This window comes from Bombina bombina, chromosome 7 (genome assembly GCF_027579735.1).
Source record: "Bombina bombina isolate aBomBom1 chromosome 7, aBomBom1.pri, whole genome shotgun sequence".
NCBI lineage: Eukaryota > Metazoa > Chordata > Amphibia > Anura > Bombinatoridae > Bombina > Bombina bombina.
In genome coordinates this window covers 96,523,039-96,543,410 of record NC_069505.1, presented here as the reverse complement: position 1 = coordinate 96,543,410, position 20,372 = coordinate 96,523,039, and the positions used below count along the sequence as shown (strand labels likewise).

Here is a 20,372-nt window from a genome sequence, read left to right as displayed (position 1 = left end):
GAAGAAAAACTTAAATTATGCTTACCTGATAATTTTCTTTCCTTCAGACGGGGAGAGTCCACAGCTCCCTGCCCTTGTATTTTTATGTGGGCGGCCGTATTTTTGTTCCTATTCTTCTGGCACCTTTTTTCACCCTGATATTTCTCCTACTGTTCCTTGTTCCCTCGGCAGAATGACTGGGAGAGGAGGGAAGTGGGGGAAGTATTTAAGCCTTTGACTGGGGTGTCTTTGCCTTCTCCTGGTGGCCAGGTTCTGTATTTCCCAAAAGTAATGAATGCAGCTGTGGACTCTCCCCGTCTGAAGAAAAGAAAATTATCAGGTAAGCATAATTTAAGTTTTTTTTAGATTATGGTGCTAGCCGGAATCTGGATGTGCAATATGCGCTAACCATTACATCTGACTGATTGACTTTATATTGTAGCAGTTTGTGTTAACATGCATTATGACTATAGAATTACAATCTTAGCGTTAACATGGTGCCTTATGAATTTACCATGTCCTGGACTTTAATTGTGCACCTCTGTTGCAGGACGGACTTCTAACACCACACGCTGCTTCATGCACCTGCGCAGCTTGCTGTGACGATCTTAGCTTGGTAAGGAGCCTACAACCCCATATTGCATTCAGTCTCAGAAACCTAAGTGTTCTCATACTACCATTGCAAATGACAGAAAATTCAAGCTTTTCTCTAATCCTTTAACCCATTGGCTGCCAGACTGCAATCCGGGCATTGCTACACAATTCATTGCAGCCCTTTCTGGCAGCTAAAGAGTTAAAACATCTGGAAAAGCTATTTTTTTGCAAGGTGTTCAATATTCATCTATAGACCACAAGTATAAAATCATTTCAATTTTATCAACAACAATGCCGCCTGCAAATCAAACTGCAGTGTAACTCACTTTTTTTAAACAATTGTATTGAGCAGCATTTTCAACTTGTGTTTTGAGTCAAGTTACTGCAGATGCAACAGAGACAGAGAAACTGCTTCTGGATGAAATATTTAAAAACAAATAGAAAACAATATATACTTTGATTTTTACAATGTGCTTGGCAACATTTGCTCCGGCACCCTATAATGGTTTGTAATGTTCAATGCACTCAGCTCAATCACTGGTATTTTTTTTATTATGTGGGCTCTTTATATATTTGCTTTTGAAAAGAGCTTTTTCCCCCTAGTTACACAGGTCAGCTTAGTCTTTCTTACGAGCCGCATAGAATACTAAACAGCAAGCTATAAATGTTTTTTTAAGAGCTAGGAAATTATTTTATTTGTGGTATATGTATAAAAGCTATAAATATAGTTTATGCTGCAGTTGTTCTCTGGATTAATGGATATAGGCAGTATTGTATTAAACAGATTTAAAGGGACAGTCTACTCCAGAATTTTTAGGCCCCACTATACCCTTAATGCCCCTGCACACATCCCTTAGACATATACACACATATCTCAATGGTTTTGGAGCACAAAAGGTTGATTGCACACGTGTCACCTACTCTCACAACTTCACAGTATTCTGAGGCTCTTCAACCTGTGACCTAATCCATAAACCCACAAATTCACCAGTTTGTTGTTAAAGGGACATTATACACTAGATTTTTCTTTGCATAAATGTTTTGTAGATGATTCATTTATATAGCCCATACAATTGTGTTTTTTTTTTTTTAAAAAATGTATAGTTTTGCTTATTTTTAAATAACATTGCTCTGATTTTCAAACTCCTAACCAAGCCCCAAAGTTTTAGGAGAATACCGATATATACCTACTCCAACTTGCTTCTGTTTGTGTAAAGGGTCTTTTCATATGCAAAGGAAGGGGGAGGGGGGAGTGACTGCTATTTCCCACTTGCAGTGGGTGTTCCAGTAACCTTTTAAACAGAACTAAACTGCCAGCTTCTAAGTAAGTTTTTAAACGGTTTTATACTGGATTTTTATATCAGTATCTGTGCATATTATTCTTTATAAAAGTGTCTATTACATGCAGTTATATGAAAATTGGTGCATATTGTCCCTTTAATCCTAGTCATTAAAGGGGCATTGTGCACTTAGGAAGGGATTTGCTGAGTGAAAGCTTGCATGACAAATAAAGGATTGGATAAACAATAAAAAATACTTGTAATTAGATGGTGATTTTTACTTTTGAAACTTCATCTGTAGCGTGTTTGTGAGGCAATGCAGGGACGCCCTTAGAGAAGGGCAGAGCTAATACCAAGATGAACACGCCCCCCAGACAATCCGGTATGTGATATGCAAAATGATGTGTGAATTGGCTAAATATACAGAAGGCACATGCAAAACACATTGTATGTTTTATATCTATGTTTGTATTTGTGTTATTAACCATCCGCCTGCCAAATAACACATATAATTAGGGTCAGATACCGAGAATAGGGTAGAATAAAAGGACAGGCAGAATATGATGCAGCAGTAAGAACGTAGGGACCTTCTCCTGCTGTTTTCAAACAAGCATGGTTCCTAGAGAACATCAGGGTTAGAAGTTTGTTTATAGCTAGAACTAGTAACCGACAGCTGCTGAACTGAAATGATTTATGTAGCAGACAGTCTGCTTCAGTGTAAAGCGTCTTGCTTTACTCTGAAAGGGGCTGTCTGCTATATAAATCAGTTCAGCAGCTGCCGGTCACTACTTCCGCATGAGCGAGTACAGACCGGAGTATACGCTCTGTTTGTGCTGCAGTATTTAGCAGGATGTAACCCATTCACTGCTAGAGATGTTTTTTTTTTCAGCACTAAATAACTGCTTTGGCAGCTGTTTATATATGACTCTAGCTATAAACAAGCTTCTCTAAGGAACCACGCATGTGCAGCGCATACTGAAGCACAGAGAGTGAGCAGGACACATTGAATACAAGGCTTTCAAACATATTCTTTGCTAGAGTTGGGGTTTGGCTAGAGGGATACAATTTGATACATTTTTATTGAAAAAAAAATAATAAATAGTAGCTATTTACAAAAATCAAACCCAGGTGTAATATGTTAAATGGAGCAATAGGATTTAAATTTTTTTATTTAAATGTATAATGTCCCTTTAAAAGGACATGAAACACATTTTTTTTTCTTAAGTGATTGAGACAAAGGATACAAATTGTAAATAACTTTATAATCAACTCCTTTTACAAATTTTGCTTTGTTCTCTTGGTATCTTTTATTAAAGGGGCAGCAATGCACTACTGGGAAGGTAGCTGAACACATCAGTAAGCTAAAGATAAGAGTATTCTCTAATAGATGGATATATTTGTTTAGTGGAGACATCCATCATGTAGTTGATTGGACAGTATGTTTCTCTTTTCCCTATAGAGTGGACCTGTACGTCTCTTTGTCCCCTACAAGCGGCGCAAGAAGGAGGGGGAGCTACAGACTGTTACGGCAAAGAAAGATTCCTCTAAGAACATTACCCTTCTACCTGGCACAGCAGCAGCAACATGTAAGAACGTCATGCTGTGATCTGAGAAAGAATGGGACACATACAGGAACTGTTAGCATTTTCACTTTTACATTAGACTGTTCTCTTCAAACAGATCTTTGCTCAGGCTGCATTGTGTAAGTTTTCCTTAAAACAGTGCATCCAGAGCAAAGTGCTGTTTGAAGAGAAGAGTCAAATATAGAGCAGCACTGCAAAGCAACACTTACTATCTCTCAGGGATTTTTTTTCAACCCAACCCCCTAGCCTTTCCCAGTCTACAATGCACCTTTTTATTACTACATTTCTACCTTGTGATAAAAGGAAATAAAGACATTTGAGACATTTTCAAAACTTAAATTTCCATCTAAAGGGGAGGAGAGTCCACTGCTTCATTCATCACTTGTGGGAAATAAGAACCTGGCCACCAAGAGGAGGCAAAGGCACCCCAGCCAAAGACTTAAATACCTCCCTCACTTCCCTCATCCCCCAGTCATTCTTTGCCTTTTGTCACAGGAGGTTGGCAGAGAAGTGTCAGAAGATTCGGAGTAGTCTCTTATGGAGGGTAGTACTCTTCGCAATGGTACTGGAGTTTTAAGTAGTCATGTGAGCCTTTCAGTGAGAGCATGGGTGAAAGTTAGGGTCCGGAGATTTCTCCTGCAAAACCATCCCGACTCATATTAACAGCTCCTTAAGCAATCAGAGTTGACAAGTTTTGCTGCCTGCTTCTATTCTCTCAAGTCCAAGTCAGGAGTGATGCTACTAACCTGTCACACTTGAATGGCCATGTTCCTGTTCCATGGCGTTGATTCTGGTAAGATCGTTTCATTTTATATATATGTGATAACGCAAGAAGACAGGCTCACAGTGTGACTCTTTTTATCTGTATAGAATCTAGGGTAATACCCTCAGAAGGGGGTTATGGAACAGGAGGGATTTTAATATACATAATAATGTTTATTGTGGTTTTTTTTGCTGCACTTGTGTGAGATGAGGCTCTGTCAGTGTGGAACAGTTAGAGAGATTGAGGCAGGCTTTTTTGGCGCGTCTCTCGCTCAGTGCAGGGTCGTCCCAATTCATCAGATTCCAATTGGACAAAATCACCTCGGTGTCTTATATAAACCACCAGGGGGGGGGACGAGAATCTCCCTAGCAATGAGGGAAGTATCTCGGATTCTGGAGTTGGCAGAGACTCACAATTGTTCGCTCTCAGCGATCCACATTCCGGGTGTGGACAACTGGGAAGCGGATTTTCTGAGCAGACAGACGTTTCATCCAGGGGAATGGTCTCTCCATCCCGAGATGTTTGCGGAGATCTGCAGCAGATGGTGGACGCCGGAAATAGATCTCATGGCGTCCAGACTCAATTGCAAGCTACCCAGATACTGATCCAGGGATCCCCAAGTGGAACTGATAGACGCCTTGGCGGTACCCTGGAACTTCAACCTAATCTGCATATTTCCACCGTTGCCTCTTCTACCTCGAGTAGTGGTCCGCATCAAGCAGGAGCAAGCTTTGGCTATTCTGCTTGCTCCTTCGTGGCCGCGGAGGATGTGGTTTGCGGATCTAATGGCGATGTCGTCTTATCCACTGTGGAAGTTACCTTGTTGCAAGGACCTGCTAGTTGAAGGTCCTTTTCTACATCAAAATCTGAATTCTCTGAGGCTGACTGCATGGCGATTGAATGCCTAGTCTTAGCCAAGAGAGGTTTTTCGTAGAGAGTGATCGACACTCTCGTCCAGGCCAGGAAGTCGGTCACTAGGCGCATCTACCACAAGGTGTGGAGGACCTACTTGTCCTGGTGTGATGAACAAGGATACCCTTGGTACAAGGTCAAGGTATCCAGGATTTTGGCCTTTCTCCAGGATGGTCTGGATAAGGGTCTTGCCGCGAGTTCCCTAAGGGGACAGATTTCGGCAATATCGGTACTGTTGCACAAGAAGCTTTCGGAGCTTCCTGATATTCAGTCCTTTTTTCATGCTCTGGTTAGGATTAGACCGGTTTTCAGGAATCCGGCTCCTCCCTGGAGCTTAAACTTGGTACTTAAGGTATTGCAGAGGGCTCCGTTTGAGCCTATGCATGCTCTGGACATTAAGATTCTCTCATGGAAGGTCCTGTTATTGTTGTTGGCTATTGCTTCGGCATGCAGAGTCTCTGAGTTGGCGGTAGTGTCGAGTCGTAACATTAACCAGGAAATAGTGGTTCCTTCCTTGTGTCCTAACCCATCCTTTTCAAAGGAGAGGTTACTTCATAATCTGGATGTGGTTCGGGCCTTGAAGTTTTATCTTCAAGCCACGAAGGAGTTCAGACAGATGTTGTCTTTATTTGTTGTGTATTCTGGAAGGCGCAGGAGGCACAGGGCCTCTGCAACTTCTCTATCCTTTTGGTTGAGGAGTATGATCTGTCTGGCTTATGAGACAGCGGGACACAAGCCTCCTCAAAGGATACGGCTCACTCAACTAGAGCTGTGGCCTCTTCCTGGGCCTTTAAGAATGAGGCTTCCATGGAGCAGATTTATAAGGCGGCAACCTGGTCCTCCTTACACACTTTTGCAAAATTTTACAAATTTGATGTTTTTGCTTCGGCGGAAGCAGCTTTTGGGAGAAAGGTTCTGCAGGCTGTAGTGCCCTCAGTATAGGGTCCCCCTCCTTTACTCTCCTGTTTTCTTCATTCAGTGTCCTCTAGAGCTTGGGTATTTGTTCCCACAAGTGATGAATGAAGCAGTGGACTCTCCTCCCCTTTAGATGGAAAACATAAATTATGCTTACCTGATAATTTCATTTCCATTGTGGGGAGGAGAGTCCACGGCTCCCGCCCGTTCTCCGGTGGGCGGACCTAAATTTAGTTTGTTCTTCTGGCACCATTTATACCCTGATGTTTCTCCTACTGTTCCTTGTTCCTCGGCAGAATGACTGGGGGATGAGGGGAGTGGGGGAGGTATTTAAGCCTTTGGCTGGGATGTCTTTGCCTTCTTCTGGTGGCCAGGTTCTAAATTCCCACAAGTAATGAACGAAGCAGTTGACTCTCCTCCCCACAATGGAAATTAAATTATCAGGTAATTATAATTTGTTTTTATTTTGTTTGCAGCTAATTTGCAAAGCAATTTTCAACTGTTGCACTATATTATAAACGTTTAAATTTTGCTTTATTCTCCGTTTAATCAACACTTTGCAATGGAGCTGGTGCTTTAGTGTAACTGCCTAGTTTAGGCAGAAATTTTTTTACAAAAAGAAATCTCATTGCAGAAAGTGAAGAAAACAAAAACCACATGTGTAATTGATCAGAGAGTGTCTGTCTCCCATAGCTACATTGTGGTCTAGTAAAAGGGACAAGTATATTAGTGTTACTTTTAATATTGTATCTAAACATAGGGATATGCAAATAGCTGCTATATTTGCAGGTGTAGTGGTTCATGCCCTCTATATGCCAAAATAGGCTTTAAATGCTTTTCTCCATCTCATTACGATGATCTATTTTACAGTCACAGTGTCCTCCTCTGGCCAGATCACAGCTACAGAATCTCTGGCTTTTGAAAGAGCGTCCACTGCTGAGGCATCTGACATCCTCTCCAACAGCCCGCAGCAGGGCGATGTATACACAGGGGCGACCGGTGAGTAGGGACAGAACACACAGCTTTTCTTGTGTCATATATATATACCTGTATGTGTATGCATGTATGTGTGTGTATATATCTCAGGTTTATAATTTTCGTTTATTTTGTTTGAGTTTCCATTTAGTTTTAGTAAGTCAGAGCAATGTTTTTCTGTTGGCGCTCTACAAATAACTGATACCAATAATAATAGTTATAGTTTAGTTATAATTTTATGAATACATCTTTATTTCATTTTTATATATTTTAGTTTCAGTTTTAGTGTAAAGAAAATGCACTAATGTGTAAGATCATTTTATTATTGCATTTTTTCCTGCATATAGGCTTAATCCCTTAACGACCAAGGACGTGCCAGGCACGTCCTACAAAAAGTGTCAGTTAATTACCAAGGACGTGCCTGGCACGTCCTCTGGGGTTTCAAGCGGTGGAAGCGATCATGATCGCTTCCAGCCACTTTCAAGGTATTGCAGTGATGCCTCGATATTGAGGCATCACTGCAATACCCTTTTCTCCTGTTAAGTGTAGTCAGTCCACGGGTCATCCATTACTTATGGGATTATAACTCCTCCCTAACAGGAAGTGCAAGAGGATCACCCAAGCAGAGCTGCTATATAGCTCCTCCCCTCTACGTCATATCCAGTCATTCTCTTGCACCTAACTAAAGATAGGACGTGTGAGAGGACTGTGGTGTGTTAAACTTAGTTTTTATTTCTTCAATCAAAAGTTTGTTATTTTAAACGGCACCGGAGTGTGTTGTTTGTTCTCAGGCAGCATTAGAAGAAGAATCTGCCTGAGTTTTTCTATGATCTTAGCGGTCGTAACTAAGATCCACTTGCTGTTCTCGGCCATTCTGAGGAGTGAGGTAACTTCAGAACAGGGGATAGCATGCAGGGCCCACCTGCAAGGAGGTATGTGCAGTAAATTATTTTCTAAGGAATGGAATTGACTGAGAAAATACTGCTAATACCGATGTAATGTAAGTGCAGCCTTAAATGCAGTAGTAGCGACTGGTATCAGGCTGATATGTATGTATGTATACTCTGAGGTATTTCTGGGGAATGGAATTTCACTAAGAAAATACTGTCAATATTAAAGTAATATTTGAGCCTGCACTGCAGTGAAAGCGACTAGCAGCAGGCTTATTAATAACACTTCATAATTTTCAATTTTAAAACGTTTACTGGCATGTTAATCGTTTTTTCTGAGGTACTTGGTGATAAAACTTTATGGGCATGATTTTTACCACATCGCTGTCGTTTTTTTCTGCATAAAAACAGTTTACTGAGCTTCCCCACTGTTGTAATATGAGTGGGAGGGGCCTATTTTAGCGCTTTAGTCACAGTCTTCCTATTTCTTCCTCCATGATCCAGGACGTCTCTACAGAGCCCAGGGGTCTCCAAAACTAGTTTTGAGGGAGGTAATCAGTCACAGCAGACCTGTGACAGTGTGTTTGACTGTGATAAAAACGTTTATTATTTCAACTGTTATCCGTTTTGGGTATTAAGGGGTTAATCATCCTTTTGCTGGTGGGTGCAATCCTCTGCTAACTTTATACATTTTCTGTTAAAATTTGGTTGTTTTAACATATTTGGTTCATTGTTAATTCAACTGTGTCACATTTTTATGTTTCTTAAAGGCGCAGTAGCGTTTTTTATATAGCTTGTAAATTTATTTAAAAGTTTTTTCCAAGCTTGCTAGTGTTATTGCTAGTCTGTTTAAACATGTCTGACACAGATGAATCTGTTTGTTCACTATGTTTAAAGGCCAATGTGGAGCCCAATAGAAATTTGTGCACTCAATGTATAGATGTTACTTTGAATAAAAGTCAAACTTTATAGGTTAAAAAAATATCACCAGACAACGAGGGGGAAGTTATGCCGACTAACTCTCCTCACGTGTCAGTACCTTCGCCTCCCGCTCAGGAGGTGCGTGATATTGTGGCGCCAAGTACATCAGGGCGGCCCATACAAATCACTTTGCAAGACATGGCTAATGTTATGACTGAAGTACTATCTAAATTGCCAGAATTAAGAGGTAAACTCGATCACTCTGGGGTAAGAACAGAGTGCGCTGATAATAGTAGAGCCATGTCTGATACTGCGTCACAATTTGCAGAACATAAGGACGGAGAGCTTCATTCTGTGGGTGACGGATCTGATCCAAGTAAACTGGATTCAGAGATTTCAAATTTTAAATTTAAGCTTGAGAACCTCCGTGTATTACTAGGGGAGGTATTAGCGGCTCTGAATGATTGTAACACGGTTGCAATTCCAGAGAAAGTATGTAGGCTGGATAAATATTTTGCGGTACCGGCGTGTACTGACGTTTTTCCTATACCTAAAAGGCTTACAGAAATTGTTAACAAGGAGTGGGATAGACCCGGTGTGCCCTTTTCACCCCCTCCTATATTTAGAAAAATGTTTCCAATAGACGCCACCACACGGGACCTATGGCAGACGGTCCCTAAGGTGGAGGGAGCAGTTTCTACTCTGGCTAAGCGCACCACTATCCCGGTGGAGGATAGCTGTGCTTTTTCAGATCCAATGGATAAAAAGTTAGAGGGTTACCTTAAGAAAATGTTTGTTCAGCAAGGTTTTATATTACAACCCCTTGCATGCATCGCGCCTGTCACTGCTGCGGCGGCATTCTGGTTTGAGTCTCTGGAAGAGACCCTTAGCACAGCTCCATTGGATGAGATTATGAACAAGCTTAAAGCCCTTAAGCTAGCTAATTCATTTATTTCTGATGCCGTAGTACACTTAACCAAACTTACGGCTAAGAACTCCGGATTCGCCATTCAAGCGCGCAGAGCGCTGTGGCTTAAATCCTGGTCAGCTGATGTGACTTCTAAATCTAAATTGCTTAATATTCCTTTCAAAGGGCAGACATTATTCGGGCCCGCCTTGAAAGAAATTATCGCTGACATTACTGGAGGTAAGGGCCATGCCCTGCCTCAAGACAGGGCCAAACCAAGGGCTAAACAGTCTAATTTTCGTGCCTTTCGTAACTTCAAGGCAGGAGCAGCATCAACTTCCTCCGCTCCAAGACAGGAAGGAACTGTTGCTCGCTACAGACAGGGCTGGAAACCTAACCAGTCCTGGAACAAGGGCAAGCAGGCCAGAAAACCTGCTGCTGCCCCTAAGACAGCATGAAGTGAGGGCCCCCGATCCGGAAACGGATATAATGGGGGGCAGACTTTCTCTCTTTGCCCAGGCTTGGGCAAGAGATGTCCAGGATCCCTGGGCGTTGGAAATCATATCTCAGGGATATCTTCTGGACTTCAAAGCTTCTCCTCCACAAGGGAGATTTCATCTTTCAAGGTTATCAGCAAACCAGATAAAGAAAGAGGCGTTTCTACGCTGTGTACAAGACCTCTTACTAATGGGAGTGATCCACCCAGTTCCGCGGTCGGAACACGGGCAAGGATTCTATTCAAATCTGTTTGTGGTTCCCAAAAAAGAGGGAACCTTCAGACCAATCTTGGACTTAAAGATCCTAAACAAATCCTAAGAGTTCCATTGTTCAAAATGGAAACTATTCGAACCATCTTACCCATGATCCAAGAGGGTCAGTACATGACCACAGTGGATTTAAAGGATGCCTACCTTCACATACCGATTCACAAGGATCATTACCGGTATCTAAGATTTGCCTTCCTAAACAGGCATTACCAGTTTGTAGCTCTTCCCTTCGGGTTAGCTACGGCTCCAAGAATCTTTACAAAGGTTCTGGGCTCTCTTCTGGCGGTACTAAGACCGCGAGGCATAGCGGTAGCTCCGTACCTAGACGACATTCTGATACAAGCGTCAAGTTTCCAAACTGCCAAGTCTCATACAGAGTTAGTTCTGGCATGTCTAAGGTCACATGGGTGGAAGGTGAACGTAGAAAAGAGTTCTCTATTGCCACTCACAAGAGTTCCCTTTCTAGGGACTCTTATAGATTCTGTAGAAATGAAAATTTACCTGACGGAGGACAGGTTATCAAAACTTCTAAATGCTTGCCGTGTCCTTCATTCCATTCAACACCCGTCAGTGGCTCAGTGCATGGAGGTAATCGGCTTAATGGTAGCGGCAATGGACATAGTACCATTTGCGCGCCTGCATCTCAGACCGCTGCAATTGTGCATGCTAAGTCAATGGAATGGGGATTACTCAGATTTGTCCCCTCTGCTAAATCTGGATCAAGAGACCAGAGATTCTCTTCTATGGTGGCTTTCTCGGCCACATCTGTCCAAGGGGATGCCCTTCCGCAGGCCAGATTGGACCATTGTAACAACAGACGCCAGCCTTCTAGATTGGGGCGCAGTCTGGAATTCCCTGAAGGCTCAGGGATCATGGACTCAGGAGGAGAGACTCCTTCCAATAAACATTCTGGAATTAAGAGCAATGTTCAATGCTCTTCTGGCTTGGCCTCAGTTAGCAACTCTGAGGTTCATCAGGTTTCAGTCGGACAACATCACGACTGTGGCTTACATCAACCATCAAGGAGGAACAAGGAGTTCCCTAGCGATGATGGAAGTCTCAAAGATAATTCGCTGGGCAGAGTCTCACTCTTGCCACCTGTCAGCGATCCACATCCCAGGCGTGGAGAACTGGGAGGCGGATTTTCTAAGTCGCCAGACCTTTCATCCGGGGGAGTGGGAACTTCATCCGGAGGTGTTTGCCCAACTGCTTCATCATTGGGGCAAACCAGATCTGGATCTCATGGCATCTCGCCAGAACGCCAAGCTTCCTTGTTACGGATCCAGGTCCAGGGACCCGGGAGCGGTGCTGATAGATGCTCTGACAGCACCTTGGGTCTTCAACATGGCTTATGTGTTTCCACCTTTCCCGATGCTTCCTCGATTGATTGCCAGGATCAAACAGGAGAGAGCATCGGTGATTCTAATAGCGCCTGCGTGGCCACGCAGGACCTGGTATGCAGATCTAGTGGACATGTCGTCCTGTCCACAATGGTCTCTGCCTCTGAGACAGGACCTTCTGATTCAGGGTCCTTTCAAACATCCAAATCTAATTTCTCTGAGGCTGACTGCATGGAGATTGAACGCTTGATTCTATGAAAGCGTGGATTCTCGGAGTCAGTGATTGATACCTTAATACAGGCTAGGAAACCTGTTACCAGGAAAATTTACCATAAAATATGGCGTAAATACTTATATTGGTGCGAATCCAAGAGTTACTCATGGAGTAAGGTTAGGATTCCTAGGATATTGTCTTTTCTATAAGAGGGTTTAGAAAAGGGTTTATCTGCTAGTTTGTTAAAGGGACAGATTTCAGCTCTGTCTATCCTTTTACACAAACGTCTGGCAGAAGTTCCAGACGTTCAGGCTTTTTGTCAGGCTTTGGCTAGGATTAAGCCTGTGTTTAAGACTGTTGCTCCGCCGTGGAGCTTAAACTTAGTTCTTAACGTTCTGCAAGGTGTTCCGTTTGAACCCCTTCATTCCATCGATATCAAGCTGTTATCTTGGAAAGTTCTGTTTTTAATGGCTATTTCCTCGGCTCGAAGAGTCTCTGAGTTATCGGCCTTACATTGTGATTCTCCTTATCTGATTTTTCATTCAGACAAGGTAGTTCTGCGTACTAAACCTGGGTTCTTACCTAAGGTAGTCACTAACAAGAATATCAATCAAGAGATTGTTGTTCCATCATTGTGCCCTAACCCTTCTTCAAAGAAGGAACGACTTTTGCACAATCTGGACGTCGTCCGTGTCCTGAAATTTTATTTGCAGGCAACTAAAGATTTTCGACAAACTTCTTCCCTGTTTGTCGTTTATTCTGGACAGAGGAGAGGTCAAAAAGCTTCGGCTACCTCTCTCTCTTTTTGGCTTCGTAGCATAATACGTTTAGCCTATGAGACTGCTGGACAGCAGCCTCCTGAAAGGATTACAGCTCATTCTACTAGAGCTGTGGCTTCCACTTGGGCCTTTAAGAATGAGGCATCTGTGGAACAGATTTGCAAGGCTGCAACTTGGTCATCACTTCACACTTTTTCAAAATTTTACAAATTTGACAGTTTTGCTTCTTCGGAGGCTGTTTTTGGGAGAAAGGTTCTACAGGCAGTGGTTCCTTCCGTGTAAAGATCCTGCCTGTCCCTCCCGTCATCCGTGTACTTTTAGCTTTGGTATTGGTATCCCATAAGTAATGGATGACCCGTGGACTGACTACACTTAACAGGAGAAAATATAATTTATGCTTACCTGATAAATTCATTTCTCCTGTAGTGTAGTCAGTCCACGGCCCGCCCTGTTGTTACGGCAGGTCTAAATTTTAATTAAACTCCAGTCACCACTGCACCCTATAGTTTCTCCTTTCTCGTATGGTTTCGGTCGAATGACTGGATATGACGTAGAGGGGAGGAGCTATATAGCAGCTCTGCTTGGGTGATCCTCTTGCACTTCCTGTTAGGGAGGAGTTATAATCCCATAAGTAATGGATGACCCGTGGACTGACTACACTACAGGAGAAATGAATTTATCAGGTAAGCATAAATTATATTTTTTACCCACTGATGCAGAGAGAGACACTCTGTGGCCCTCTCTGCATCGACCAACGATGGTGCCGATCATTGGTGAGTGGGAGCCATAGCAGGGAGGCGGGTGGGCGGCCCATCGCTGGAGGGGGGAATAAGGCATAATCAGTGTTGGGAAATGGATTTGGTAGGGGGGTAGGGTATTGAGGGTGGGAAGCTACACTACAGGAAAATGGGGTATTTATAGAAAAAAAAAGGCCATATTTTGAACAAACTGGGTACTGGCAGACAGCTGCCAGTACCCAAAATGGCGGCATATAGGTAGAGGGGGGAGGGTTAGAGAGCTGTTTGGGGGGGTCAGGGATGTTAGGGGCTAAGGGGGGATCCAACACTGCAGAATAAATATATATATAAAAAATGCCTTTTATTTAGTTTGTTAAAACGGTAACAATTGTTTTTATTTGATCGCATTTGGTGGTGAAATGGTGGCATAAAATATACCAAAATGGGTCTAGATCAATACTTTTGGTTGGCTAGTAAAAAAAAAATATATACATGTGAAGGGTTATTTAGGGATTCCTGACAGATATCAGTGTTACAATGTAACTCGCTAATTTTGAAGAAGAAAAAAATGGTTTGGAAATAGAAATGCTACTTGTACTTATTGCCCTATAACTTGCAAAAGAAAGCAAAGAACATGTAAACATTGGGTATTTCTAAAGTCAGGACAAAATTTAGAAACTATTTAGCATGGGTGTTATTTGGTGGTTGTAGATGTGTAACAGATTTTGGGGGTCAAATTTAGAAAAAGTGGGGGGGGCGGAGCCAACAGCCGACAAGAATGGCGGCTTAATAATGGAGCTCGATGAATAGCCAGACTGGAGAGACCTAAACTTTTCACTTACATCACCTGGAGCGGTCACAAATGTATTGTGAGGAGTGAAGAAAATCCAGGAAGCATGAAAATATAGAAGGGACTGACCCTACAATAAAGAAACAAATGATCTAACTGCCACATCGAACTCAGATAGCCTGAAACAGTAGCCGTCAGCGGTACTACAACCCGCCACTAATCTGTCAGATCCATCTGACCGGGACAAACTCACGGCTACTGCTGAGTCACCAAAGCCAGACTGAGCAACTGCAAAGCTCTATCAGGGGGAGACTCCGATAACTCTCCAAAAGCACAATAATTAATTAAACGTGCGCAATGGGATAGTGGCCTGCCCGCATTACAGAACAGCATTTGAATCATTTGGTGCACATGATCATAAAAGCTAGCCTGACTGAGACACTGAAACATAAGTCAAACTGTCACTCTCATAAGCAGTGCTGCAGATATATAACATGATACACAGCTGAATTATTCCAGTGTATAGATCAACTACAAAGAGTTATATGCCCTAATAAGCTAACTAAGGATTGTTACGTAAAGCATAATACTTTGCAGCAGACATAGGCAACCCATGTAAAATACTAACCTGTGGAGTTAAAGAAATAATGATTTGGTGATAGATGTATTATTTTTTTTTTTTTTTAATCATTTTTATTGGGGTTCAAAATGAAGCAAACATACAGTAGTAGTTAATATACAAGAGGAAAACACAGACGTTTCCTAAAATACATTCAATACAAGATAAGCAAATACATACTCATTAACAAAGTTTGCCAAACTAAAGAGAAGTTAAAGGGACCACTTTTGGGCCCCGAGTGATTGAACCTCTTATTTTTACTTTATTTTCTCAAGGTGTATTCATATTTATGGATCCATAGGGGAAAAAGTCATTATGGAGCGAATATATGTAATGGGGTATAGCATACCGCCCTTAAACATAAGTTAAAGGAGAGAGGCCCCCTAGATAACTCTAACTTAAGTGGTACTTCGTAATAAGGGCTGGAAATAATAATTATAGGGCTTAAATTGAAGAGAGAGACCAGCAGAGAAAGCTAAGGGAAGAGGAAGGCTGGGCTCCGATATGTATAAGCCGCATATGGTACCTGATGTTTTCCTATGTGTCTAAGGTGGTCACTGCGACACATGAGTGACTAGTACTAACTACAATATCCAAGATGGCTGGTAAGGATTTTCCCTCAAGTACATTGCTAAGTGGCGTAAAACTCTCGGTACCTGTGTTGTTCTCATAGTGTGTTGCGGACAACAGTTGGGGACACAAATAAAACATGATCATTAAGTTACACAGTATGGTAATACAGCTGGGTACATCAAGATAATTAATCCGACAATAGCTAAATTTTATCTGCCAAGGCAAACTAAAGCAGAATTGAGGAGACAGGGATGGAATTGCAGACACTTTAGATTGAGCTAAATTACAGAGCGGGGAAAAGCAAAAAGGATTCTGTGGAGCAGTCTGGCTACTGAAAGCGACAGTGCCAGGAAGCAATATCAGGAGTTCTAAGAGGGGAAATAGTCAAAGGGTCCACAGCACAATTATACCATCATTTCCACATAGGTTCAGGTTCCCTTGTATGTTTTGCATCTGAACATGGCTACTGTCACCAAAGTCCAACGGGCCAATAAAGAAATCTGCCGTGGTTAAATAGCGACAGCAGTATACTTAGGTAGTTCAAACATTTAACCCACCCCAACTCTGCCTGCTATATTTACCCATATGTTATATGTATTCAGGGCTGCGGGTAGCAATGGTAAGTAGGGACCTGTTGCCCTGAAGTGATCTCCCGCTGAGAATATGCTAACCGGGGCCATACAGGAGTTAATCCAATCTCCCATATTCAGCAGCGTCTCCGACACATGAAGTCCTTCAGGCTCAAAGTGTTTGATGAGGCAAGCACTACCTTCTCCTTCTGGTGCTATCTCCGGCATTGTGACACATCTCCTCTGCACCGCCGCCACTCTGCCATCGGGTCTTTCGGCACATCGGACGGTAGTGAAGGTGCCTCCATCAGGTTCGGAACAATCCACACCAGCCGATGCTGAAGAAGGCTCCTGGACAGGGGCGCCATCCGCCCCCTGCTCGCGGCTCATCCAGGACGCCAGTGAGGTAAGTGGGTTTCTTGTCAGCTGTACATCACTTTTTACTGCAGGGACATGAACAAGGCTCGGGAAGGTGGGTATTATCTGCTGGGGCATAGCAGCGGCATCCCTCTCCGCTACCATACAGTCGCAGTCTCCCCACATGGCTTCATCCCGGTCAGTAGCTGTAGATGTACAGACCCCATTCTGCAGGGTTTTTTCAAAAGCAGCTCGATAGGCATCTAGAAGGTTGCTGAGCTCCGACAACAAACAAGCAGATGGATCCATATTAAGCTTGGGTTAATACTGCGCACACAGGGCACAGCTCGTTGTGGGGACAGGCTGAGGCTTCTATTTTAGGGGAAGGCCTCAAAGTGCAAAGTCCGGTACTGAGGGCTATGGAGCCTAGTCACCATTCAAAAACCCTATTTCTTCTGTTAAGTGTGATCAGTCCACGGGTCATCATTACTTGTGGGATATTAACTGCTCCCCTACAGGAAGTGCAAGAGGATTCACCCAGCAGAGTTGCTATATAGCTCCTCCCCTCTACGTCACCCCCAGTCATTCTCTTGCACCCAACGACTAGATAGGATGTGTGAGAGGACTATGGTGATATATTTAGTTTTTATATCTTCAATCAAAAGTTTGTTATTTTATAATAGCACCGGAGTGTGTTATTCCTTCTCTGGTAGAATTTGAAGAAGAATCTACCTGAGTTTTTCTATGATTTTAGCCGGAGTAGTTAAGATCATATTGCTGTTTCTCGGCCATCTGAGGAGTGAGGTAAACTTCAGATCAGGGGACAGCAGGCAGATTAATCTGCAAAGAGGTATGTAGCAGTTTATTATTTTCTGACATGGAATTGATGAGAAAATCCTGCCATACCGTTATAATGTAAACTCAGCCTTGAATGCAGTAGATGTAGCTGATATCAGGCTGTCATGTATGTATATTTTACACTTCAGTTTTCTGGGAAATGGTACTTCTCTGGCTTTTAAACTGTATACATAGACTTAACCTATTTTGCAGGGACTTGCAATAGGTTTTAAATGACAATTAATTATTGAGGTAAAATGTTTTTTTGCTGGCATGTAAAAACGTTTTTTTCTCTGAGGTACTGGGTGAAAAAATGTTTTGGGCACTTTTTTTCCACTTGGCAATAGTTTTGATTTAAATTAGAGCAGTTCACTGATCCCTCTCACTGTTATGTGTGTGGGGGAGGGGCCATTTTGGTGCTTTCACTATGCATCAGAAAAACTCAGTCAGAGGTTCATTTTCTTCCTGCATGATCCGGTTCATCTCTACAGAGTTCAGGGATCTCAAGAGTCTTTTTTGAGGGAAGTAATCATACAGCAGAGCTGTGCTGATTGTATTGACTGTGATATAAAAAACGTTTATTTGTGTATTTTTTTTCTGCTGCCTGGGTTAGTTATCATTTGCTGAGGGGAACAATCCTTTGCTAAAACTGTATATTCTGACAAAGATTGATGCTATAACTTAATTATTTTATCTGTTATAATATTTTTCTGTGCTTCTTAAAGGCACAGTTCGTTTTCATATTATTTGTAAATTACTTTGAAAAGTATTTCCAAGTTGCTGTTTATTTGCTAGTGTGTTAAACATGTCTGATTCAGAGGAAGATATCTGTGCTATATGTGTTAATACCAAAGTGGAGCCCAATAGAAATTTATGTACTAAATGTATTGATGCTACTTTAAAAAATAGTCAATCTGTACAAATTGAACATATTTCACCAAACAACGAGGGGAGAGTTATGCCGACTAACTCGCCTCACGTGTCAGTACCTGCATCTCCCGCTCAGGAGGTGCGTGATATTGTAGCGCCGAGTGCATCTGGGCGGCCATTACAAATCACATTACAAGATATGGCTACTGTTATGACTGAAGTTTTGGCTAAACTACCAGAACTAAGAGGTAAACGTGATCACTCTGGGATGAGAACAGAGTGCGCTGATAATGCAAGGGCCATGTCTGATACTGCGTCACAGTTTGCAGAACATGAAGACGGAGAGCTTCATTCTGTGGGTGACGGTTCTGATCCAAATAAACTGGACTCAGACATTTCAAATTTTAAATTTAAGCTTGAGAACCTCCGTGTGTTACTAGGGGAGGTATTAGCGGCTCTGAATGATTGTAACACAGTTGCAATCCCAGAAAAAATGTGTAGGTTGGATAAATATTTTGCGGTACCGACGAGTACTGACGTTTTTCCTATACCTAAGAGACTTACTGACATTGTTACTAAGGAGTGGGATAGACCCGGTGTGCCTTTCTCACCCCCTCCTATATTCAGAAAAATGTTTCCAATAGACGCCGCCACACGGGACTTATGGCAAATGGTCCCTAAGGTGGAGGGAGCAGTTTCTACTTTAGCTAAGCGTACCACTATCCCAGTGGAGGATAGCTGTGCTTTTTCAGATCCAATGGATAAAAAATTAGAGGGTTACCTTAAGAAAATGTTTGTTCAACAAGGGTTTATATTGCAACCTCTTGCATGTATTGCGCCTGTCACGGCTGCAGCAGCATTTTAGTTTGAGTCTCTGGAAGAGACACTTCAATCATCCACACTAGATGACATCACACACAAACTTAAATTCCTTAAGTTAGCTAATTCATTTATTTCAGATGCCGTAGTACATTTAACTAAACTTGCGGCTAAAAATTCAGGATTCGCCATTCAGGCACGCAGAGCTCTGTGGCTAAAATCCTGGTCAGCTGATGTTACGTCTAAATCTAAATTGCTTAATATTCCTTTCAAAGGGCAGACCTTATTCGGGCCCGGCTTGAAAGAGATTATTGATGACATTACAGGAGGTAAAGGTCATGCCCTGCCTCAGGACAAGGCCAAAGCCAAGGCTAGACAGTCCAATTTTCGTTCCTTTCGTAATTTCAAAGCAGGAGCAGCATCAACTTCCTCTGCACCAAAACAGGAAGGAGCTGTTGCTCGCTACAGACAAGGCTGGAAACCTAACCAGTCCTGGAACAGGGGCAAACAGGCCAGAAAACCTGCTGCTGCCCCTAAGACAGCATGAATTGAGGGCCCCCGATCCGGGACCGGATCTAGTGGGGGGCAGACTTTCCCTCTTCGCCCAGGCTTGGGCAAGAGATGTTCAGGATCCCTGGGCGTTAGAGATCATATCTCAGGGATACCTTCTGGACTTCAAATCCTCTCCCCCAAGAGGGAGATTTCATCTGTCAAGGTTGTCAACAAACCTAACAAAGAAGGAAGCGTTTCTACGCTGCGTACAAGATCTTTTATTAATGGGAGTGATCCATCCAGTTCCGCGGTTGGAACAAGGACAAGGGTTTTACTCAAATCTGTTTGTAGTTCCCAAAAAAGAGGGAACCTTCAGGCCAATCTTGGATTTAAAGATCCTAAACAAATTCCTAAGAGTTCCATCGTTCAAGATGGAAACTATTCGAACAATTTTGCCCATGATCCAAGAGGGTCAGTACTTGACCACAGTGGATTTAAAGGATGCTTACCTTCACATACCGATTCTCAGAAGTCATTACCGGTATCTAAGGTTTGCCTTTTTAGACAGGCATTACCAGTTTGTAGCTCTTCCATTCGGACTGGCTACGGCTCCAAGAATCTTCACAAAGGTTCTGGGCACTCTTCTGGCGGTACTAAGACCGCAAGGAATTTCAGTAGCTCCGTACTTAGACGACATACTGATACAAGCTTCAAGCTTTCAAACTGCCAAATCTCATACAGAGATAGTACTGGCATTTCTAAGGTCGCATGGATGGAAAGTGAACGAAGAGAAAAGTTCTCTCTTTCCACTCACAAGAGTTCCCTTCCTGGGGACTCTGATAGATTCTGTAGAAATGAAGATTTACCTGACAGAGGACAGGTTAACAAAA

General features: G+C 42.6%; 1 protein-coding gene across 2 annotated transcripts in view; it reads left to right on the top strand.

The window, feature by feature from the left end:
- Positions 1–20,372, top strand: part of DEAF1 (DEAF1 transcription factor) — a 150,124-nt gene that overhangs the window by 42,913 nt on the left and 86,839 nt on the right. For both annotated transcript variants that reach the window (XM_053720196.1, XM_053720195.1), the window contains exons 6-8: positions 530–595; positions 3,313–3,439; positions 6,897–7,025. In XM_053720196.1, the coding sequence (XP_053576171.1) occupies positions 530–595; positions 3,313–3,439; positions 6,897–7,025 (322 nt within the window). The remainder of the gene's footprint in view (positions 1–529; positions 596–3,312; positions 3,440–6,896; positions 7,026–20,372) is intronic.